The sequence below is a fragment of the Labeo rohita genome, chromosome 11, assembly GCF_022985175.1.
Source record: "Labeo rohita strain BAU-BD-2019 chromosome 11, IGBB_LRoh.1.0, whole genome shotgun sequence".
Classification (NCBI taxonomy): domain Eukaryota; kingdom Metazoa; phylum Chordata; class Actinopteri; order Cypriniformes; family Cyprinidae; genus Labeo; species Labeo rohita.
This window is the reverse complement of record NC_066879.1, coordinates 9,682,327-9,704,945: the sequence shown is the minus strand read 5'-3', so window position 1 is coordinate 9,704,945 and position 22,619 is coordinate 9,682,327. Positions and strand designations below refer to the sequence as shown.

Sequence of the window (22,619 nt, the reverse complement as noted above, 5' to 3'; positions counted from 1 at the left end):
AAAAGAAGTGTAAAATAGGGTTAAATCCATTTAGGGTCCACCCACACCTTCTCTGTTTTTAATTAAGGTTCATCACTTTTTATTTCTAGATTAAAGGTCTAGAGAAGGCAGTAAAACAAGGCGTGTGCCACAATTGATTTCATAATGAGAGAGAAAGGGGTGGAAGCAGTAGAGCAGTCTTTTAATCTTTTTCAACCAGTTCTGATAAGTTAAAAAAATCCCACGACACACCACTAAGCACTAATAATTAAACAATGCATCGTCAGAGTTGGTATTTTGCCTTTATATATAAAATCAGACACACTCAGAGATAACAAGGTTTTTGGCAAGGTTTATGTTTAGATTTTTGTCCATCATTACGGCCGCATCTGAGACAGTAAATTAATCGCATTATGTTTTCAGGTTATAAACTTTATTGTAACTATATAGGGTCTATCAGTTATTTCTGCTGTTTAATAGGCTACATTTGGCCAAAATCTCATAATATAAAAGATGAACCGCTATGCACAGGATATTTAAAATGTATAAAAGTAGGGTAGAGTGGGGGAAAATGCCCCAGGGAAAAGGAGGAAGAGGAGAGGTGGGGGATGATGATGTGGTTAGAAGCTGAGATGGCAGATAACAAAAAAGGAAAACACACAGACACACACCCAAAGGAAAAAAAGACAATAACAGAAAGATTAATAAAGAATCTGAATACGACAACTGTTCCTATGCATATCTTATGGATACTAAGTAGGCTACTGTTTATTATCATCAGCTGATGGAATTAAATACATAGATTAAGAAAAGGTGGAGCTGGTTCAAATTTTATTTTATTTTTTAAATAAACATATGTGTGTTTGTGTGTGTATATATATATATATATATATATATATATATATATATAAAACAAAACAAACACTAGACTACACATACAGGCACATCCCAGTAAATTAGAATGTCAACAAATTAGAATATGGTGACATGCCAATCAGCTAATCAACTCAAAACACCTGCAAAGGTTTCCTGAGCGTTCAAAATGGTCTCTCAGTTTGGTTCACTAGGGTACACAATCATGGGGAAGACTGCTGAGCTGACAGTTGTCCAGAAGACAATCCTTCACACCCTTCACAAGGAGGGTAAGCCACAAACATTCACTGCCAAAGAAGCTGGCTGTTTACAGAGTGCTGTATCCAAGCATGTTAACAGAAAGTTGAGTGGAAGGGAAAAGTGTGGAAGAAAAAGATGCACAACCAACTGAGAGAACTGCAGCCTTGAGAAGCTTGTCAAGCAAAATTGATTGAAGAATCTGGGTGAACTTCACAAGGAATGGACTGAGGCTGGGGTCAAGGCATCAAGAGCCACCACACACAGACGTGTCAAGGAATTTGGCTACAGTTGTCGTATTCCTCTTGTTTAAAAGAGGAATATGTTTAACTGTTTAATTAAAAGATCCAAAAACTACTTCAGTCTGTGTGCATTGAATTTATTTAATACACAAGTTTCACAATTTGAGTTGAATTATTGAAATAAATGAACTTTTCCACAACATTCTAATTTATTGAGATGCACCTGTATATGCCAAATTGATTTAATGTCCAGTACAAGACTGCATTATATGTGCATATATGCTGGCATTTACCAAAACAACAGCCTTTGTATTTTATTTTATTTTTAAAATCTACCCATTCAAACTGTAACTGTTTCTTGGAAAATAACATTTATTTATTTATTTATTTATTTATTTATTTTTTTACATATAGTTCAGATCAATGATGGATAACATAACAGCATTGTGAACTAAGAACAGAAAAATGAAATAATCTCCTCAGTTTAAAATTGCTGCCCCTTTGACTCTGCTACTCTAAAACATTGCAATCCACTTCCATTATTCTGAATCTAAATGCAAGATAACATTAATACCTTTTTTTCTACAAATGGAAAATCTAGAAAATATACCTAAGTTTACTGAATATCACCTTATTCTTAAGGGAAACATCCTGATGCAAACACATTACACTATTGGAACACCAACACTTACTGTACCACCACACTCACATACAGCATCTCTTAGATTACATACTGGCTATAAAATAAGTCAGCCTGGAAAATTGTTTTGTTACTTCACACTGATCAGGAGCACATGAACATGCTCTAATGTAAACAAGCTGCACACAGGTTCTTTTCGTTTCCACCTCTTGTTTACCACACAGGGGCATCAGCAAGACCTCTGTTGGGGAGACACATAGCAATATTATTAAAGTAATGTTATCTGAGATTTAGTTGCTTTGTAATAATGTAGCAACATTAAATTAGAAAGAATTGCAAGTTGTAACATTTCCAAACACTTTTATAATTGCTGAAAAGTGAACAGGAACCACTGTTCCTGAAGTACACAGATTCTGAGTTATACAAAAGCTCCTGAACTTGTACCATTGTGTTCAGAATGCAGTAAAGGTTTGTCAGCAATGACACCGGAATAAGGCTCCACTTTTAGATCCTCTTGCTTTTTGTAACATGCAGTCCACTTTAGACATTCTACTAATGATATGTAACTTTGCTATTACAGTACACATGAACTAACACTTCTTAGAGTATTTCTAGACTGTTAAGATATTGTTAGGTTTACAGTTAGTAATTGTATTTGAGATAGAACAGAATGTCTTTTGGGGGACCATCAAAATAAAATTTTAGCAGATATTAAACGGACAGTCTGTTAATATTCTAATGACTAGGAGTTGACGTAGCTGCAAAGGCATTTATAGCAGAATGAATAGATATATTATTCAAAATATACACTTTCTAATTATCAGGCTCTCTAATTGACAGAAAATGTTCCTACGCTAATAAAAGATGAACAGCAGTGAACTTAAAGGGGTCATCGGATGCCCATTTTCCACAAGTTGATATGATTATTTAGGGTCTTAATGAAAAGTCTATAATACACTTTGGTTAAAAATTCTCAATGGTTGTGTAAGACACCCTTTTTACCTTGTCAAAGGTACTCATTCTAAGGGGTTGTTCCTTTAAATGCAAATGAGCTCTGCTCGCCCCACCCCTCTCTTCTCTCTGTGGAGTGACGAGCCTGTTTGTTTTAGCCACATTTAGCTGTGTTTAGCCGCTAAACTTCCTAACTACCACGTTATAAGGAAAGGCGATCGCAAAGACTCATAAAAAAACCCTTATACACACTTCTGCTGTAAGTGAGGCTGGATCACGAATGATTTGTGCAAACATAGACGGATATATGTAGATCGGGAGCCGCTTTCCCTTCACAAACAAACATAATCCACTGCATAATCCACTGTAAATGACGACCACTATGTTCATTATTGGTGTGAAGAGCTGTAAATGCACAGCTCTCGACCTGTGGTTGAGCTCTCGACCTGTGGTTAGCAGCTCCTTCCGGTTCCGGTCTCCTGTTGCAGAGTGGTGTGCGTTTGTAGCTCCCTAGAGTTTTATTCTTCTGAGGAAATCTCTATTTTACTATTACTTTCTGTTGTTTAAAGTGATAAAACATAGCTTTTTTCCCCACCAGATTTCTGTTATTATCCATCAAACTAATCCGATCGCTCGCTTTTAATCTATAACCGCGAGTGCAACGCCGCACTGTGCGTTAGCATTCCCTTTGCCGGTTAGCCTGCCATTTGCGTTCCCACTCACGTCTCTATTCACGTCTACTACCGCTTTCCTTTTTTCCCTCGCTCTCGTTGATCGCTCGTTTTTATTATACAACCGTGAGTGCAGCGTGTTTGTAGTGTGTTAGCCGGTTAGCTTGCCATTCACTTTTACTTTTTCTCTACGCCTTTTTCTACACAAGTTCATCAGACAACAGTGGTGAGTTGAAATCGTTCTACAACTACGGTGAGTAATGGCTTCTTCTCCTTTCCTGGTAACCTGCATCACCTGTCATATGTATAGTTTATCAATCTCTGTCGGCAGCGAGGGATTCACGTGATAAATGCAGGGAAATAGTTAGGCTGACAGAGAAGATTTCAGAACTAGAGACACGCATCCAAACTTTAATCGAGGATAGTAAGAATGTGAGGGCCTCAGATACGGCTTTGGATGTGACTAGCTTAGGAAGTCCCGTACATTGTTCGGTTCCGGTAACTTTGCAGCAGGGCAACTGGGTGACTGTGAGACGGCATAGTCGCGGGTCAAAACACTGCTATTCCGTTCCGATCGGAACATCAAACAAGTTCTCCCCACTCAGTGACGCACCCACTGAGAAACCTGATCAAAGTGCTCTAGTTATTGGCGATTCTATTGTACGGAACGTGAAAATAGAGACACCAGCCACCATAGTCCAATGTTTACCGGGAGCCAGAGCGCCTGGCAAATTTAAAAGTGCTGGCTAATGCTAAATGTAAATTCAGTAAGATCGTTATTCACGTCGGCACAAATGATGTTCGACTTCGCCAGTCGGAGATCACTAAAAATAATGTTAAAGAGGTGTGTGAACTTGCAAGTACGATGTCAGACACTGTAATTTGCTCTGGCCCCCTCCCTGCGTATCGTGGTGACAAGATACATAGCAGACTGTCGTCACTAAATGGCTGGATGTCTAAGTGGTGCCCGCAGAATAACATAGGTTTCATAGACAATTGGACAAGTTTTTGGGGCAGACCTGACCTGTTGAAAAGAGATGGTCTTCATCCCTCCAGGGGTGGTGCTGCTCTTCTCTCTAGTAATATGGCATATAGTCTTAGAGTTTGCACTTGACTAACTGGGGCCCAGGTCAGGAAGCAGACAGACTGGCTAATCCGACCGTCTGCTAGCCGCCTCACGTCACCAAAATCAGTTAATTCTCAGCACATAGAGACCCTTACACCTAGATATCATGCTATAGAGACTGTGTCTGTTCCCCGAGCTAGACAATACAAGAGACGTCCAAACCAATTTAAAAGTAACAATCTAATCAACGTTCAACAAATAAAAAATTTACATAATACAGAGAAACAAATGATAAAACTTGGCCTTTTGAATATCAGGGCCCTCTCTACAAAAGCGCTTTTTGTAAATGATATGATCATTGATCATAACCTAGATGTGCTATGTTTGACAGAAACCTGGCTAAAATCAGATGATTACATTATCTTAAATGAGTCTACCCCTCATGATTACTGTTATAAACATGTGCCACGTCTAAAAGGTAAAGGGGGAGGTGTTTCTACAATTTATAGCAATATTTTTAGTGTTTCACAGAGAACGGATTTCAAGTATAACTCGTTTGAAGTAATGGTGCTCCATATAACATTATCCAGAGAAACAAGTGTTAATGATAAATCCCCTATGACGTCTGTACTTGCTACTGTATACAGGCCACCAGGGCACCATACAGATTTTCTTAAAGAATTTGCTGATTTTATATCTGAGCTGGTGTTAGCTACAGATAAGGTCTTAATAGTAGGTGACTTTAACATCCATGTTGATATTGAAAATGATGCACTGGCAGCTGCATTTACAGACATTCTAAATTCTATTGGAGTTAGACAACACGTGTCAGGTCCCACTCATTGTCGAAATCATACTCTAGACTTAATACTATCACATGGAATTGATGTCAATGCCGTTGAGATTCTGCAGCAAAGTGATGATATCTCTGATCATTATCTAGTCTCGTGTCTTCTCCAGATGACTAAAACTGTAAATTCAACTCCTTATTACAAGTATGGTAGAACCATCACTTCTACTACAAAAGATTGCTTTCTAAGTAATCTTCCTGACTTATCTGAATTCCTCAGCATGTCCAATAGCTCAGAAAAACTTGATGATGTAACAGAAACTATTGACTGTCTCTTTTCCAGGACTCTAGATACGGTCGCTCCTCTGCGCCTAAGGAAGATTAAGGAAAATAGTCCGACCCCGTGGTATAACGAGCACACTCACGCCCTAAAGAGAGCAGCCCGGAAAATGGAGCGCAGCTGGAGGAAAACAAAATTAGAGGTCTTTCGTACTGCTTGGCGGGAATGTACCCTATCGTACAGAAAAGCGTTAAAATCGGCCAGATCTGATTACTTTTCGACTCTTTTAGAAGAAAACAAACATAACCCTAGGTATTTATTCAATACAGTGGCTAAGTTAACAAAAAATAAAGAACCAACAGGCACTGACTATGCCCATCAGCATAGCAGTAATGACTTCATGAACTACTTTACTTCTAAGATCGATACAATTAGAGACAAAATTGTCACTATGCAGCCGTCAATTACAGTGTTGCATCAGATAGTGCGCTATAGATCTCCTGGGGAACAATTCAACTCATTCTCTACTATAGGTCAGGAAGAATTGTATAAACTTGTTAAATCATCTAAACCAACAACTTTTATGCTTGACCCTATTCCATCTAGGCTACTAAAAGACTTGCTTCCAGATCTCATAGATCCTCTGCTAAATATTATTAATTCATCACTGTCATTAGGATATGTTCCCAAAACCTTCAAACTGGCTGCTATTAAGCCTCTAATTAAAAAACCACAACTTGACCCCAACGAATTAACTAATTACAGACCTATCTCGAATCTCCCATTTCTGTCGAAGATATTAGAAAAGGTTGTATCCTCACAGTTATCTTCCTTCCTACAGAAATATGATATCTGTGAGGATTTTCAGTCAGGTTTTAGACCGTACCATAGTACTGAGACTGCTCTTATTAGAGTTACAAATGATCTACTCTTGTCATCCGATCGTGGTTGTATCTCTCTGTTAGTGCTACTGGATCTTAGTGCTGTGTTTGATACTGTTGACCACAACATTCTCTTGAATAGACTTGAGAATTATGTTGGCATTAGTGGTAGTGCATTGGCATGGTTCAAATCGTATCTATCTGACCGCCATCAATTCGTGGCAGTAAATGAAGAGGTATCATATCGATCACAAGTGCAGTATGAAGTACCGCAAGGCTCAGTACTAGGGCCATTACTCTTTACGCTTTACATGTTACCCTTGGGTGATATCATCAGGAAATATGGTGTTAGCTTTCACTGCTATGCTGATGATACCCAGCTCTATATTTCTTTGCGGCCCGGCGAAACGTACCAATTTGAAAAACTAATGGATTGTGTAGTTGAGTTAAAAAATTGGATGACAAGTAATTTCTTACTGCTAAATTCTGAAAAAACAGAGGTGTTAATTATTGGGCCTAAAACCTCAGCGTGTAATAACCTACAACACTGTCGAATACTTGATGGCTGTTCTGTCAATTCTTCGTCATCAGTCAGGAACCTAGGTGTGCTATTTGATGATAATCTTTCCTTTGAAAACCACATCTCTAGTATTTGCAAAACTGCATTTTTCCATCTCAAAAATATATCTAAACTACGACCTATGCTATCAATGTCAAATGCTGAAACATTAATTCATGCATTAATGACCTCACGGTTAGATTATTGTAATGCTTTATTGGATGGTTGTTCTGCTTGCTTAATAAACAAACTCCAGCTGGTCCAAAATGCAGCAGCTAGAGTTCTTACTAGAACCAAAAAGTATGATCATATTAGCCCGGTTCTGTCTACACTGCACTGGCTCCCTATTAAACATCGTATAGATTTTAAAATCTTGCTAATTACTTAAAATGCCCTGAATGGTTTAGCTCCTCAGTACCTGAGTGAGCTCCTATCACATTATAGTCCCTCACGTCTGCTGCGTTCTCAAAACTCTGGCAATTTGATAATACAGAGAATATCAAAATCAACCGCGGGCGGGAGATCATTTTCTTATCTAGCGCCCAAACTCTGGAACAATCTACCCTACAATGTTCGGGACGCAGACACACTCTGTCAGTTTAAATCTAGATTAAAGACCCATCTCTTTAACCTTGCTTACACATAACAAATCCACATTCTTATAATTCAAATCCGTTAAAGGATTGTTAGGCTGCACTAATTAGGTCAACCGGAACCGGGAACACTTCCCATAACACCCAATGTACTCAGTGCATCGTCAGAAGAATGGCATCTACGCTAATATTAGTCTGTTTCTCTCTTATTCCGAGGTCACATTAACCACCAGATCCAGTCCGTATCCAGATCAGATGGTCACTGCAGTCCCCCGGATCCAGTCCGAACCCAGCCCAGATGGTGGATCAGCACCTAGAGACGACCTCTACAGCCCTGAATGTCAGCGGAGTCCACATCAACTAGATGAGCCCCAGAGACGGATCCACAGTGAAGACCACATCACCTAGACGGCTGTCGGCACAAGACCACGGAAACTTTGGCCAGAGGAGAACTGGCCCCCCGACTGAGCCTGGTTTCTCCCAAGGTTTTTTCTCCATTTGTCACCGATGGAGTTTTGGTTCCTTGCCGCTGTCGCCTCTGGCTTGCTTAGTTGGGGACACTTTCTCTTAACACAATATTGCATTTTATTTTATCGTTTTTGATTAACTACCTTTACCTATAAAGTGAGTGTTTAATGTTGCCTTTGGCATTGTTGATGTACTGTTTCCTATTTAATACTGTACAGCCGCCTTGTCACAATTCTGTATTGTTAAAGGCGGTATATAAATAAAGGTGACTTGACTTGACTTGAATTACATCCAGCAACACAACACCTCAATCGCTCAATCTAACTTACATCCCTGCTCCGGCATCGAAACAATGGAGGTTACTGGACTGTGACAGCTGGTCTGAGGTAAGACGCTCATGTCAATCAACTATCATGGGAGCGGCCTCTGTCAGTGTGACGGCACACCAACAGGCATCTAAGAATGGCTCGATTTGAAAAAAGGGGATATTATTTTTACAGATTAATTAAAAACCACTGCATGGATTTTTATCATTATAGGGTAGATTGTTCAAACAACATGAAAAAGTTAACTTTTCATCCGATGACCCCTTAAATGGGAACTGACTATATACATCCACAAAATGTGACCAAATGTTTAAAAATAGGTGAAACATTGCTCAGAAAAGTGAAGTTCATTCAACAAAAACAGCTCCAGTATCATTTGTTTCTGTATATAAAGCAGTAGAATTCACACATATTTTAAATGTGGGATGTAGATACCCAAACATAGGCAAAAATGAAATGGATAGACTCTGTTCTCTTTATTTTGGTGCCACATCATATTACATTAATTGGAATATCAATTTGAGACCTTTTTTTTTGTGGTACTTACCATCATATCAGTCTCATTATCCTTTTGGCTTTGCTCTGTTGACCCTTGAGAGCTGAGGTATTCGCTGTCTACCATACTCACAGACAACTCGGATAAAGACTCTTGCAGTGGCTTTTCTTCAACTGATGGAGGACTATCAATGCTAGCTGCAAGGAATAAGACGAAGATTCACTACAATATCACTAGCACTAAATTTACAAAAATGTATATGTTTGTCTAAGAAGAAATGATGGATCATGTGATTTTTGGAACTGACATGTTGGAGATGCCACTGCCTCAGCCCACTTAGCATCTGTCTCTGTGTCTAGTCTCAGCTCCAGCACATGGATATGATCTAAGAGCTCCTGTTTGAAAATAAAACTCCAGTAAGCATGGCAGATAAGATCACACTCTTCATACATATTCATACATTCAGAAAGGTTTCACCTGTTTCTCCAGCTGATGCTGCTCTTGTTCCTTCTGCAGGGCTCTCAGACTGGCTCTCAGTTCCTGTATGTTTTACACACATGATGTAGAAATATCCAAATAATACAGAGAGAACTTTATACATCACATTTTATGCTGTCTGCGGTGGGACTACATTTAAATATATTTATCATGAAAAACTGAAGAGTCATTATCAGGAAATACTGAATAGAGTGCATCATCAACACCTACATTATGGACGATGAACTCTTGACATCCACTTTAATTCTTGGAAATGTCTTATCTGAAGACAACATCATTCATCCTGCATGTCCCTAACTATCGATATGGTTGAAGGCCCAGCAAGGTAACAACTTCACATATTTTACTTCAACAACATCCTGACTTAAAATTGCTACAAAGAGCTCATGTACTCTTAATACCCAAGCCAAATGGATCCTACTGGTTTTACATTACGGCAGAGTAAATTATAAGACCATTCTAAATTCGACCATTCGATACCCATAATGCATTAATGTTAGAATATGGTCACCTCTGTTCTAGTTTTTTTCCTTGATCAGTGGTGGCTGGACCCCTGTCAGTCTTGTTTTATCTAAGCATATGGTTCTGGCTGGTCATGCACTTATGTCTGTTCTAGTGGATCACACTTCGGTCTAGTCTTGGTTTAGTTTTAGTTTCAGGATCCTGACATCCATTCTCTGTACATTTCTGTCAATGCTTTTTTTCTTTGGGCACATGTCATGTGCTTTTCTTTCTTATTGTTTGGCCACGTCACTGTTTGGTTTTTCTTCTGTCTTGTCTACTAGTGTGTTTGTTTGAGCATGTGACTTCTGTCTTGTTTGTTTGTATATTTTTATGCACATGGCTTTTGTTTCTTTCTTTGTTACTTCCTTAATAGTTAATTTGCCCCCACCACTTTCCCTTGCTACTCTGCTTATTTCCTTCCCTATTTCTCTATGTGATCTCTGTCCTGTGCCAATTCATAGTGGTTGTTGTTCCTGAGGTGTTGATGAGTTCCCTTTGGCTGGTTGGCCCATCTGTTTGCCTGTCCAGTTCAGCCCATGGGGGTCAAATGTCTGTGTTCTGTGTCTCACTCTGTCCTTACCCAAAACCTGACAATAACATCCTGTAATCACCCAAAGACACCAAGTTGTTCTGTTCTCTTCACTGGATTTGTACTTGGCTACTGACAAGTCATTCTAGAGGAAGAAGGCTAAAGCTGTATCCAAAATTGCATACTTCCCTACTATATAGTAGACAAAACACAGTATAGGATAAAAAGAAGTATGTACAAATTCTCATAAAAGAGTAGGCAAAAAGTACCGGGATGACCTACTATTTCCGGCAAGATTCTGAAATGCACATCCAATGGACACTTTGCTGAAGTGATTGGCAGTGAAGTGATGCAACTGATGCTGGTAGGTCATGTGATAGCAACAAAGTAATTACTCACAATGCAATTACTTAATTCAAAATAAGTACCTACTCAATAAAACATAGCTATTGTTCATTAAGACGAAAGGTCTCTTCCAGTTTCGGGACATGCCGAATATGATTTATGGAATGCTGTTGCTACATTCCAAAGGCCAATGTGAAGAGTGCTAGCTGGCCTAAAAGGGAACATTTGCTTTGTATACATCAAATATATTATTACCTACCTAAAAAACAAAACAAAACAAAAAAACACACACGCAGAGCACAATGTGACAGACTTCAGCACCATTGCCTAAAGACTTAGGCCAACCTCACTCGTAAATGTCACATTTTCAAAAAAAGCTGAAGTTTCTTGGGGCATATCATCTCAGTGTCAGGCAGGATTTGATGCACTTAAGAAAACAGTGCTGAGACCCCGTTATTTGTACAGTCAAAATCCTTAAGGGAGCACAACTGAACTATTCCACTTCATGAAAGTAATGTTTGGCAGTTGTCTAGGCCATAGAGAAACGAAGACAGTTCCTGGAGGGAGTGTAGCGGAACTCGGACATCTTTAGGTTTCAGCGCCATAGAGAAACATTGGAAGATCCGGAGCTCACATTAGTTGCTAAACCTAGCTAACGGTAAAGTTAGTGAGTCCATGCTAATGTACAAACCTAAATAGCGAACTGTTCTCACATCATGTACAGTTTAGGTCAAAAACACATAAACAAAGGTCTACATTTTAGTGTCTTTCCATATTAAAATAATTAAATGTACATTAATTTAATCATATCCTGCGATACATGAACTGTGTTGATCCTGCATGTTGTCATCTGTGATCGTGATGACCAACTGTAATATGAGACTTCTTCTGCTTATTTATTTTAAAATATGTTATATATCCCTAAATGGAATATTTAATTCCCACTTGAATGGTGGTGGTTGAATGGGGGCGGGGCTTATCGATAGGTCAACTGGAGGTTTTCACCAAGCATGCAGCATTAGCCTTGGCATTCAGTTTCCAAACTCTTCAACCAGGCTAATAAAGTGGATTTTCAAACTCCAACAATTCACCTCAAGGTGAAGTACAGCAAGGGATGTCTCAACATGTGTTAAGATGTCTAAGAGGGTACTGAAAATCACCTCTCCATAAGAGAAGTTCCAGCCGGTTGTATCTTTGACCTTTTTTCCTTCTGTATTTCTTCCACACCAACCCATCTCTACCCAAAAGTGTTACGAATGGCAACATTTCACTTCTGATAACAGTAAAGGTTTTTTTTTTTGTTTGTTTTTTTGTACCTGTAATTATGTTCTGGGCTTTCGTGCATAGATTTGTTTGTCCATGCCCCTAGATGTTGTTTTTCCTGTCTGTACATGCTTTTTGTACCTTGTTGTATGAGTTTTTCAGTGTTTTGTCCTGAGCAGTAGAAGGTTAGTCTGAGTAAAGTAGGTGTTGAAGTGCTGCAGTTGAAACAGTAAGATGTAAATTTATACCACTTTAACCCTTCAAGTTTACTAACTTATGTATTTCTTATTAAACAATTTAATAATATGCCGTGGCATCCACTAACATGAATCATTGAGGGGGAAAAACACATACACATGCATTTTATAGTGGTGTTTAAAATCTATTTTGGTCAGCTTATTTACAAGTTTTTTAAAGCAACTCTTGCCTCATACTGGTGTTACTCCAAGACTAGTAATGTGACCCACATATGTGCCGGGTATACAGAAAGCTGTGACTGAGGTGAAAGTTTAATTATAGGCCTTGCATGTGTCATGGAATATTTACTCGGTTACAATCCTTCTCGTTCCCCAGCTCCACTTCCAGCTTTTCTCGCTCTGTTCTCTCCTCCTGAAGCCACTCTTCCTTCTTCTGAAGCTCACGACTCAGTTTGAGAATACGATCCTTATCCAACTTTAACAAGAGCACAAAGATTGAGAGTCACATACTTATGGTGTTGTGGGGGATCTGATAAAAGTGGCAATAGTAGTTAGAGAGAGAGAGAGAGAGAGAGAGAGAGAGAGAGAGAGAGATTTAATTATGACTGATATCTCTCTTACCTCTGCACTTTGCCTTAAAGTTTCCCTCTCCTGGGCCCAAGTGGCTTGCCCCTCACGCAGTGCCAGGTTAGCCTGGGATAGTTGTAAACTCATCTGTGCAGTCTGCAGTCTGACCTGATGCAGCTCTGCATGACTGTGACTCTGCAAGGAGCCCAGTTCACTCAGGTCCCTGCGGAGGGCCTCAGTGCTACGCTCACTGGCCTCCAGACGCTCTTGCAGGGTCCGCAGCTCAGCATGTGCCTGCTCATTCTCTATCTGCAGAGAAAATATTAATTCACATACTAACCATGCAATTTTACTGTCAGACCAGGACCTTCACCAGAAATTCTGAAGTCCATGTAATGTGAATTTGTTAAAATTGTAAAAACAAATTAGTTGATTATTCATAATTATTTCACAGGATGCAGGAATTATTTCAATGCAGAATGTAAACGGTAATGTTGAATACAACATTTCGGTTTAATTCACCTGCAAATCTCTCCTCTCCTTTTCTTCATCTCGCCTCTGTATGGTCATCTTTTTAACTCTTTCCTTCATTCTGCAGATAAAAATGGCTGTGTTTTCTGTTTCTTAACAGCTATTTTATTTAATCAGTTGGTTAAATTTCATAGAAATTAACAGTCCATAAACAAAGAATAATTATGCTTTTGTGAAAATTGGGATGTGTCCCAATCACCTGTCCAGTTCGGCCTCTATGTCCAGTTTTTGTTGAGTCAGAGTGGCAGCATCCTGTTTGAGTTCTTTGATTCGCTGATGGTTTTCATCTCTCTCTGCTAGCAGCCCATTAAGTTCAGCAGCCATGTCTCCATGAGTGCTTTGCACATCCTGAAGGCAAATATACCTAAGTTTAAAGTTTAATTTACAGAAGGTCTCTGTGTTTTTGTTTTTCTGATTAGTGGTGGTCCAGAAACATGCCCAAAAATTTGATTGTACCTTTTGTTTTTGCTTGAGTTCCTCAATTTTTTCATGGCTTTGCCTCAGGTTGCATTTTAGCTCGTCAGTCTGACTCCTCATCTCATTTTGTACTCTTTCAGACTCATCTCTTTCAGTTTTCCATCTCTCCCTTTCTCTCTCAACCTCAGCATCAGCAGTCTCGAACCTCTTACGTAGCTCATGTAACTCACGCTGGCATCCTTCCAAGAGATTCTAGAAATACCAGACATATTTCAGAATATGCACAGAAAATTAGCAAAATAAAATGTTAGTATGTATAGTTAGACAGATTTAGTGACCTTTCTTTTTTTGGCACTGAAGTCACATTTGTCTGACACTGATACTGCTAGATACAGTAACATTTATATTGTATATATGTGTAAAATAAATAAATAAATAAATAAATAAATAAATAAATAAATTGTGCTAGAGCTAACTATAATTTCCCCTCAAGTTCACACAGTTGTCCTTAAAGAGTAATCACAAATGTAGTTTCCACTAACAACTAAAAAATATAAAAGTGTTTCATTATTTAACACCTACCAAAATTTGTTTAATTAATTAATTAATTAATTAATTAATTTTTTGCTATATGTTGCAATGGCATACATTTTTAAAAAATGTGGCCTAGGTGTTCAAACGTTAATCAGGGTGATTGAAAAGCTCTGTTACAGTCAAATCTGTTCTTTGTTTTCTGGTCTTTGTGTGTTGAAGGAAGCCCCACCTGCAGGATCAGAGCCTTTGGCACCACCACCAGCAGGTCATCTCCCTCCTCCTCTTCCCCACCATTTTTCTCCTGCTCTAGTGTAACAAGTTCATCCAAAGGTCTTGGAGAACAGAAGGTGAACTGAGAACTGACCGCACATATCTCGTCACGTTCATCCACATACACAAACTGATATGCCTCCCCACCAGGTATTGGTAGATAGGATGCTGAAAGATGGCAGAAAGAGTGGAAAAAGAGTCAGAAAACTCCTAAAACCAAAACATGTGACAAACATTAATAGCCTGGTACAGCCTTAAAGATGTCAGGCACTTGCAGAAGTGTCGCAACAGTTTTAAAGTATCAGATGTCAACTGAGTGGTCTTGTTCTACCAAGAACTGCAGTTGTTATTTCACTTGCTGTTTCTGCTAGTGCTGGACATATGACAGCATTAATGACCTGCACATGTATCAAACTATATATAGGCTACTACAGTGTTTCGCCATCCTGAAGGCACACCACCACTATACATTTGTACATCTCTTCCTAATCAAACACTCATGTATCAGTTCATCAGCTCATTGGTAGAGACTCCAAGGCTGCATCCAAAATTGCCGCCCATACCCTCAGATAGGGCACTATTTGAGGGGACTGATGAATGCTTAATTAGACTAATAATCTGATGGTTAGTTAAAGTAAAAAGATAAAGTAAGAGGACCGCTTTTAATAATACAGAATTGTGACAAAGCGGCTGTACAGTATGAAATATGAAATAGTGCATCAATAATGCAAAAGGGCAACAGTAAACACTCAATTTTCAGTTAAAGGCAGTTCATCATTGAATTCAATGATGTCATCATCCAGCTCAGTTCAGTTCAAATGGTGTACAATATTGTTTGAAAAATAAGTGTCCCCAACTAAGCAAGCCAGAGGCGACAGCGGCAAGGAACCAAAACTCCATCGGTGACAGAATGGAGAAAAAAACATTCCAAATGAATGGCAGTTACTTTAAGGGTTACTACTTAATATGGCCAATAATGAATGTTTCCTGCCATACTTGCCCTCCAGGTGACCTCTATGAATTTATTTGGATATTGAAAAAATGCAGTCAACATTGTTGTTCTTATACACGTGCCTGTCCAGTAAGGCAACAAAGCCCTTCCAACTTCCCATTTCATATTATGTGCCATGGCAGCAATATCCTTGAATGGGATCTGTTTATGAGTCTGGACATTTCTCTGCTGGACAACAAGAGGGCTCAAATTCTGACTGTCAGTTGTCCCTGGAAACAAGAATGGCGGACACTGTTTAAAGACTGGTGCTTAGCTGTATCCAAACACCAGCGGCTCTTGGATTCTACGGTGAAACCAGTAATTAAGCCACTTCACCACATTTCACTGGTACTGCGTTAGGAAGTCACAGCGGAACTGGGCAAACTGCAAGCAGAGGGACGCCTTTGTCTGCAGCACAGACACTGTACCATTATCCCTGCAAAACTTAGAGGACGAGCACAGGCCATGGTGCATGAGGGCCATTCCGGCATAGTTAAACTCAAGCAGCATTGTAGGGATCTTGTATGGTTGCCAGGTTTAGACAAAGACATTGCGGAGCTTGTTCAGCCTTTGCTTTGGTCAACAAAACCTTGGGAACACATTCAACAGTACAGTATATCTGTGGTGAACTCATGATGTGCCACATCATTTGCATTTCCTTGTGGTAGTTTAGGATTTACACTGAAATTGGTCAGAGTAGGCTCTGTCACCTCCAGTTCCATCGCTGATTTGCTGTTTGCTCTTTGCCCGCTGAGGCCTGCCAAGGACCTGATGACTGACAATGACCCATAACCAGTGTCTGCTGAGTTACTTACAGCTTACTATTACCCACAGTGAAATGGGGAGCTTAAAGACATTTAACCAGTCACTGAAAAATGGTCTGAGACCTCACTTGGCTCAAGGCTGTTCTTTTAACAAATCTTTGTCTTTTGGGAACGGCTTCAGCGTAACCACGCTCTGAACACATGTGAAATCAGCAAGTACTGCTCACTGCAGAGCCGAATAGCCTCCAGCTACCCTTCTCTGGATGTCCAGCTCCACCTCTGTGTAAACTAATGGGTGAAGTTATGTTTAGGGTAGGGTAAGGGGTAGGATTAGGGTGTGGTTAGGTGTCTATCTCCACCCATTACCTCCAGTGAGGGGGAGCTAGAGCTCCAGCTCCTCCCATTTGGCTCTGCAGCGAGCACCGTCTCGAAATCAGTCCAACAGAGAAGCGAGACATCACGGGTGGGGTGACGCAGAGAACCAGGAAGCTATAAACGCACGTGTGGTGAATGCAGCTTGAAGCTTCTGTCTTTCAGTCACGCTCTAGTCGCGTCTCTTACCCCTGAGGAGAGGGCTTGATGCTCCACATCTTGTCCTCCGAGGAGGTGATGTGGAGACGACTGAAGAGGCTGGGGACACGTCACCCCAGTCCGTTCATTATAAGGAGTTGTTGGAGGTGGTAACTTATGCGGTAACCAAGCTCAAGATCGATTAGCCCGTAGAAAAACCATCAGAGCCGCCTAAAAGTAAACTAGATGAAAGGTTTTTGCTCTCTAAACCACCACCTCCAAGCCGGGGCTTGCCGTTTTTCCACAATCTCCATACTGAGGTGTCGAGATCGTGGGGCAAACCATTTTCTGCCCGTGTTTACTCACCTACCACCCTCCATTACAGCAACGTGGTGGGTTACAAGGCGATCCCCCAGCTTCAGCGGGTCAAGCCAACCTGCTAAAGGAGTTAGACGAGGGCGAGGAAGTGAGGGCAGACAATTTTTTTGAGCTTCGTCGCACTGCCGATCTCTCCCTCCACGCCACCAAGGAGACCACCGGCGCTGCCTCCTTTCAGTGGGTTCGTCCCATTCTGGTGGGCCCCCGGTTCTGGTTGTGTCCGATTTTAGATCTCTGTCGACTGAACTGCACCGTATGCATCTCTTGTTCAGGATGCTTACTCTCAAGCAGGTTGTGTCTCAGATCAGGTCCGAGGACTGGTTTGTCACAATAGATCTAAAGGACGCATATTTTCACATCTTTCACAACACAGGAAGTTCCTGAGGTTTGTTTTTGGGGGGCAAAGCCTACCAATACAGAGTTCTTCCTTTCGGTCTAGCACTCTTGCCCTGAACTTTCAACAAGTGTGTGGATGCTGCGCTGACTCCATGGCATCCGCATACTTAATTATATCGATGTTTGGTTGATATTAGCTCAATCGGAGCAGATGGCGGCTCAGTGTCGAGATGTAGTTCTCGCCCACATGAAAGAGTTGGGGTTGCGACTGAATGCTAAGAAGAGTGTGCTTTCTCCAGTACAGAGAACCACCTATCCGGACGTCGTGTGGGATTCGACCACGATGCAGGCACGTCTGTCTCCTGCTCAGATCGAGTTGATCCTCACGGCAGTCAAGAGAGTCAAAGTAGGCCAGTCACTCACTGTGAAGCAGTTTCAAAAACTTTTGGGTCTGATGGCAGCTGCATCCAGCGTAGTACCTTTTGGCCTGCTGTACATGAGACCCTTGCAGTGGTGGCTCAGGACCAAGGGGTTTTCCCTGAGGGGCAACCCACTTTGCGTAATCAGGGTCATGTGGCGTTGCTTTCAGGCCTTAGACATGTGGAGGAATCCTTGGCTCCTATCTTAGGGCCCGGTGCTGGGAGCTCCTTGTTGTTGCAAAACGCTAACGATGGATGTGCCCCTCACTGGTTGGGGAGCGGTTTTGAGTGGCCGCCTGGCCCGTGGAGGGGTCGCCATCTCATGTGGCACATCTACTGCCTGGAGATGCTGGCTGTGTTTAATCTTTTAAAAAACTTTCTCTTAGACTTAAGAGGCCATCATGTGTTGTTGCGCTCTGACAACACAGCAGTGGTCTCTTATATCAACCACCAGGGAGGTCTGCAGTCGCGCCCCCTGTACAGGCTGGCACACCAGATCCTCTTGTGGGCCCAAGGGAAACTCCTCTCACTGAGAGCAGTTCATATCCCAGGCCATCTCAATCAGGGAGCAGACGTCCTGTCAAGACAGGGGCTGAGGCCCAGGGAATGGAAATTCCTCCCCCAGATAGAGCTCTTTTGGGCCAAGTTTGGTCAAGCTCAGGTGGATCTGTTTGCAACTCAGGAGAAGTCGCACTGTTCCCTTTGGTTCTGTCTGAATCATCCAGCTCCCCTGGAACTGGATGCCATGGTACAGATGTGGCTGAGGCTTTGTCTGTACACTTTTCCCCTGATTGCTCTGCTCCCGGGAGTTCTCGAGAGAGTGCGCCAGGGATGGGTTCCGTCTACTGCTAGTAGCCCCATTCTGACCGGGCCGAGTATGACTCTCAGACCTGATTTCTCTCCTCGACGGCTCTCCATGGGATATTCCTATCAGGAGGGATCTCCTCTCATGGGCAGGGGGCAACATCTTTTACCCCTACCTGGAGTTGTGGAAGCTGTGGGTGTGGCCCCTGAGGGGGCACAACTCATAGCCTCCAGTCTTTCAACTGAGATTGTTCGAGCCTCTTGAGGAGACTTCTGATAGAATTCTGTCCCTTAAGACTGTATTCCTTCTCACCATCTCATCCCTTAAGAGAGTGGTGACTTGCAGGCCTTTTCAGTGGCTCCTTCAGTGGCCCCATCTTATTTAGACTTTGCGCCTGGTATGGCCAAAGCATTCTTGCATCCTAAACCGGGGTACGTCCCCAAGGTGCCCTCCTCCGTGCCATGGTTCATTGTACTACAGGCCTTCTGTCCTCCTCCCTTCAGGTGTGCCTTTGCAGGACATTTGCAACGTTGCAGGCTGGTCCATGCCACTCACCTTTGTGAGGTTCTATGGGTTAGACCTCCAAGCCACTCCGGGCTCCTCTGTCCTCTCTTCCTAACCTGCTTACACATAGCAGAGATTTGCAAGTCTGGCGGTGTGGGCATATAGTTCCCAAAGCGCTGTTTTTAATTTTCGTAATTTAATTATAAGACATTTAATAGCTTTTGTTTTTTTTTTGTCATGAGCTTAGAAGACAAGCATGTGAGTCTGTACATCACTTTTCATGTTCAACACCATAGCAGATGAATTGACTGTTTGGTCTTTGCTGTTTTCAGTTAATGAATGAACAGGACATTGCAGCATGCCTCCCATCCAGTAAATCACAATAAGCTTACTTTTGATATGAAACAAAGTTTCATATTTAAAATTATGTCTATTTAATTAGTAAATTCAAACAATAAATACTGTTTGATGCTCTTTAATGTGACTTGGCATTGCTGTGAAGCGGCAGTGTTCTATTCCACTTTACTACTAGTTACAGCAGCAAATAAAAATGACTGAACATCAGATGGTGTTATAAGATACAGTACAATTCTGCATCATGTCTCATGTAATACATCAATCAGTGTTTCAAACATGGAAAAAATGTCAATAAAACAGCATGTAATTAGTATGTCATGTAATGTTACATTACTACAAAAAAAATCCATTCAGGGCTGCATACATGATCATAGAGCTCAACTAGAGTGACCATCAGCTTTTTGGTCACCACTCTAACAAGGGCCCTTCTACATCAATTGCTAAGTTTAGCCCATCTACATGCATCATCACAGAGCCCAACTAGAGAGACCATTAGCTTTTTGGTCATTACTCTAACCAGGGACCCTCTACATCAATTGCTCAGTTTAGCCAGACCAGCTCTAAAAAGAGTCTTGGTTGTTCCAAACTTCTTGCATTAAGGAACATGCTTCTGTTCCCAATGCACTCAGTGTCCGAATTTGTTCACTCATTTTCATTCACTCCTTCAGCTGGACTATTTTAAAGTAAAAGGGAATAGTGAATGTGGGTATGAGAGTGATTTTGAACACAGACATCCAAAATGTGTGCTATTGGTGTGCCTCCAGGAACAGAAACACTGGGCTTTTATATATAAACAAACACAAATAAAATAGTATATTATATATTAAATATAAACATACAGTGAAAGGCCACACTACAGTTTGCATCTGTTCCTGTTTGGTACCCTTCTGGTGCTAGAGCCCAGGCAAAAGTGTAGTACTCTTTCACTGTCAGCCATCCCACCTGTGAAAGAAGATGAGTAATATAAAATATATTTGCTGTGCAGGTTAATCTTTTCCACATATTTTGTTTTATAAATTGTTATAAATAAACACCATGTTTAATTCAGTACAAGAGTTACCTTAAAAAGCCCTATCCAGTCATGACTGCTCCAGCTGTGTTGTTTGCTTATAGTGTAGCGACAGTCCACCCTTGTCTGTGAGAAATAACTCTCGGCAACATCTCGGAAAGTCACAGTTCTTTTTTCCTCCATAGCAATAGCTATAAATTAAGTCATATGACTGCACAAAGAAATCAGTCAAACAGTGTGGGGGGGAAACTGCTGTTCAAATAGATCAGATGTATGATTACTGAACATTTTCAGTGTTTCAAAATAAGTAAAGTGGCTGGAAATTTGAATCAGCACAATTATGTTTGTGTAGTAGTCGGATATATTTAGTGCCTTTCCTTTAAACTAAAGACTACAGCAATGCTTGACACTACAGATGACTGCTATTAGATTTCCAAGTGTTGTGAAACTGCATGAGAGTGGGGTAACAGCATTCTTTCTTTGAATGTTTACACAGAAGTAGCAGACAGGTCAAATAGCCTGTAATCATGATTATTTCATGATCTTCAACATTTCTAATCTTTTTATTTAATCACTGTATTGGCATTTATATGTAAAACATAACCCTTGGGGCCCTTTTGTAAAAATCCATAATGGTTCTCAAATATAAAGTCTTGTTAAAATATACTGACACCTGAATCTGTGAGCAAATGTTTTTACTTATGACAGTCTTTTCAATAAGTAAAAATGTTACACATTTCACAGATTAATTTACATTTGGTAGACAGATTCTTGCAAAATGATTTACAATGGAATCAAGCCATACATTTTTTCACCATATATGCTCCCTAGGAATTAAACCCATGACCTGGGGTTTGGATGCTCTGCCAGTTCAGCATGAACAGCCGCAAATTAGCATTCAAATAAACAAAAAAAAAAAAATGTTTTTGTTTTAGTTTATTATTATCATTTTTATTTATTCATTTATTTTTAGTGGTCTAAATCTACATTTAAAATGTCACGGGAACACCATAATTAAAATAGAGTAAATTTTACTCCTACCTTAATACAAAATTAGGTTTATCGAAGAATCAGATCATCTGAGATCTTCAATGTCCTTGTTTGTGTGCCTATGATCTTGATGAGACTTAAGTTGGCTGTGTGAGTGTAAAAAACAATAACAAATGCACATGTCAGTGGACTGCCCACCTCTGCAGCACTCTGGGAAATGAAGTCCAAAAGATTATTGCTGTGTTGTCTGACAGCAGACTTGTTGATTTTGTTTTTAACTGATAGCTTGTAAAATGTCAAATAATTCAGGTGGTAAAGACTAATGTACTTGTGTAACCAAATTAAAATTGTTTGTTTGTTTGTTTTTTAGCTATGCAGGTCTGTAATATGAAAACATGAATACATTTTAGATACACATTATTTAAACTGCAGATTTTAATACACATATTACTTGCGCAAATTTGTAGATGTATATTTTACGCACATATCTTGTAATGTTCATTTCTAATATGCTTATTTTGTCATTTGCATATTTTAGAACATTTTATAATTTGCTAATTTTATTTGCATGTGTACTGTGTGTATTGTCGGTACGGTAACGGTAATGGTTCCCCATTTTTCAGCTCCTCTTCCCATTCAGTTTGCATGTACAGCCTGTCTCTCCTTGTTGCTGTAAGAAGAGGATCTTCTCTCTCAGCTGCTCTCTCAAACATGATTGTCACACCCCTGGACTATTTGTGTTGGTTTTTCCCTCATGTGCCCATATATGTTTTTTTTTTTTTACCTGTGTCTTAATTAAGTTCATTGTAATCACCTGTCTTTATAAGTTGGTTTCAGTTCAGTGTTTGT

At 40.4% G+C, this 22,619-nt stretch overlaps 1 protein-coding gene across 2 annotated transcripts; it reads right to left on the bottom strand.

The window, feature by feature from the left end:
- Window positions 1-1,634: 1,634 nt before the first annotated feature.
- calcoco1b (calcium binding and coiled-coil domain 1b) lies at window positions 1,635-21,937 on the bottom strand. 2 transcript variants are annotated; one of them, XM_051122204.1, is made up of 13 exons: window positions 21,822-21,937; window positions 20,832-20,991; window positions 20,611-20,713; window positions 14,667-14,875; window positions 13,943-14,155; window positions 13,686-13,834; window positions 13,478-13,547; window positions 13,010-13,264; window positions 12,738-12,863; window positions 9,530-9,592; window positions 9,360-9,447; window positions 9,104-9,249; window positions 1,635-2,212 (listed from the first exon to the last, which is right to left on the bottom strand). In XM_051122204.1, the coding sequence occupies exons 2-13, from the start codon at window positions 20,961-20,963 to the stop codon at window positions 2,201-2,203; spliced, it is 1,566 nt and encodes a 521-aa protein (XP_050978161.1). In that variant the 5' UTR covers window positions 20,964-20,991; window positions 21,822-21,937; the 3' UTR covers window positions 1,635-2,200. The 2 variants fall into 2 exon arrangements, with proteins under 2 accessions (XP_050978161.1, XP_050978162.1); XM_051122205.1 differs by lacking the exon at window positions 1,635-2,212 and adding an exon at window positions 2,283-2,488.
- Between the last annotated feature and the right edge of the window lie 682 nt (window positions 21,938-22,619).

Excerpts from the sequence above, each read along its gene's own strand:
- calcoco1b (XM_051122205.1), bottom strand. The coding sequence starts at position 20,963 with ATGGAGGAAAAAAGAACTGTGACTTTCCGAGATGTTGCCGAGAGTTAT. Across the intron at positions 13,265-13,477 it reads AGGAGAGGAGAGATTTGCAG|ATAGAGAATGAGCAGGCACA; the intron begins GTGAATTAAACC and ends TTTTCTCTGCAG. Across the intron at positions 9,448-9,529 it reads AGCATCAGCTGGAGAAACAG|GAGCTCTTAGATCATATCCA; the intron begins GTGAAACCTTTC and ends ATTTTCAAACAG.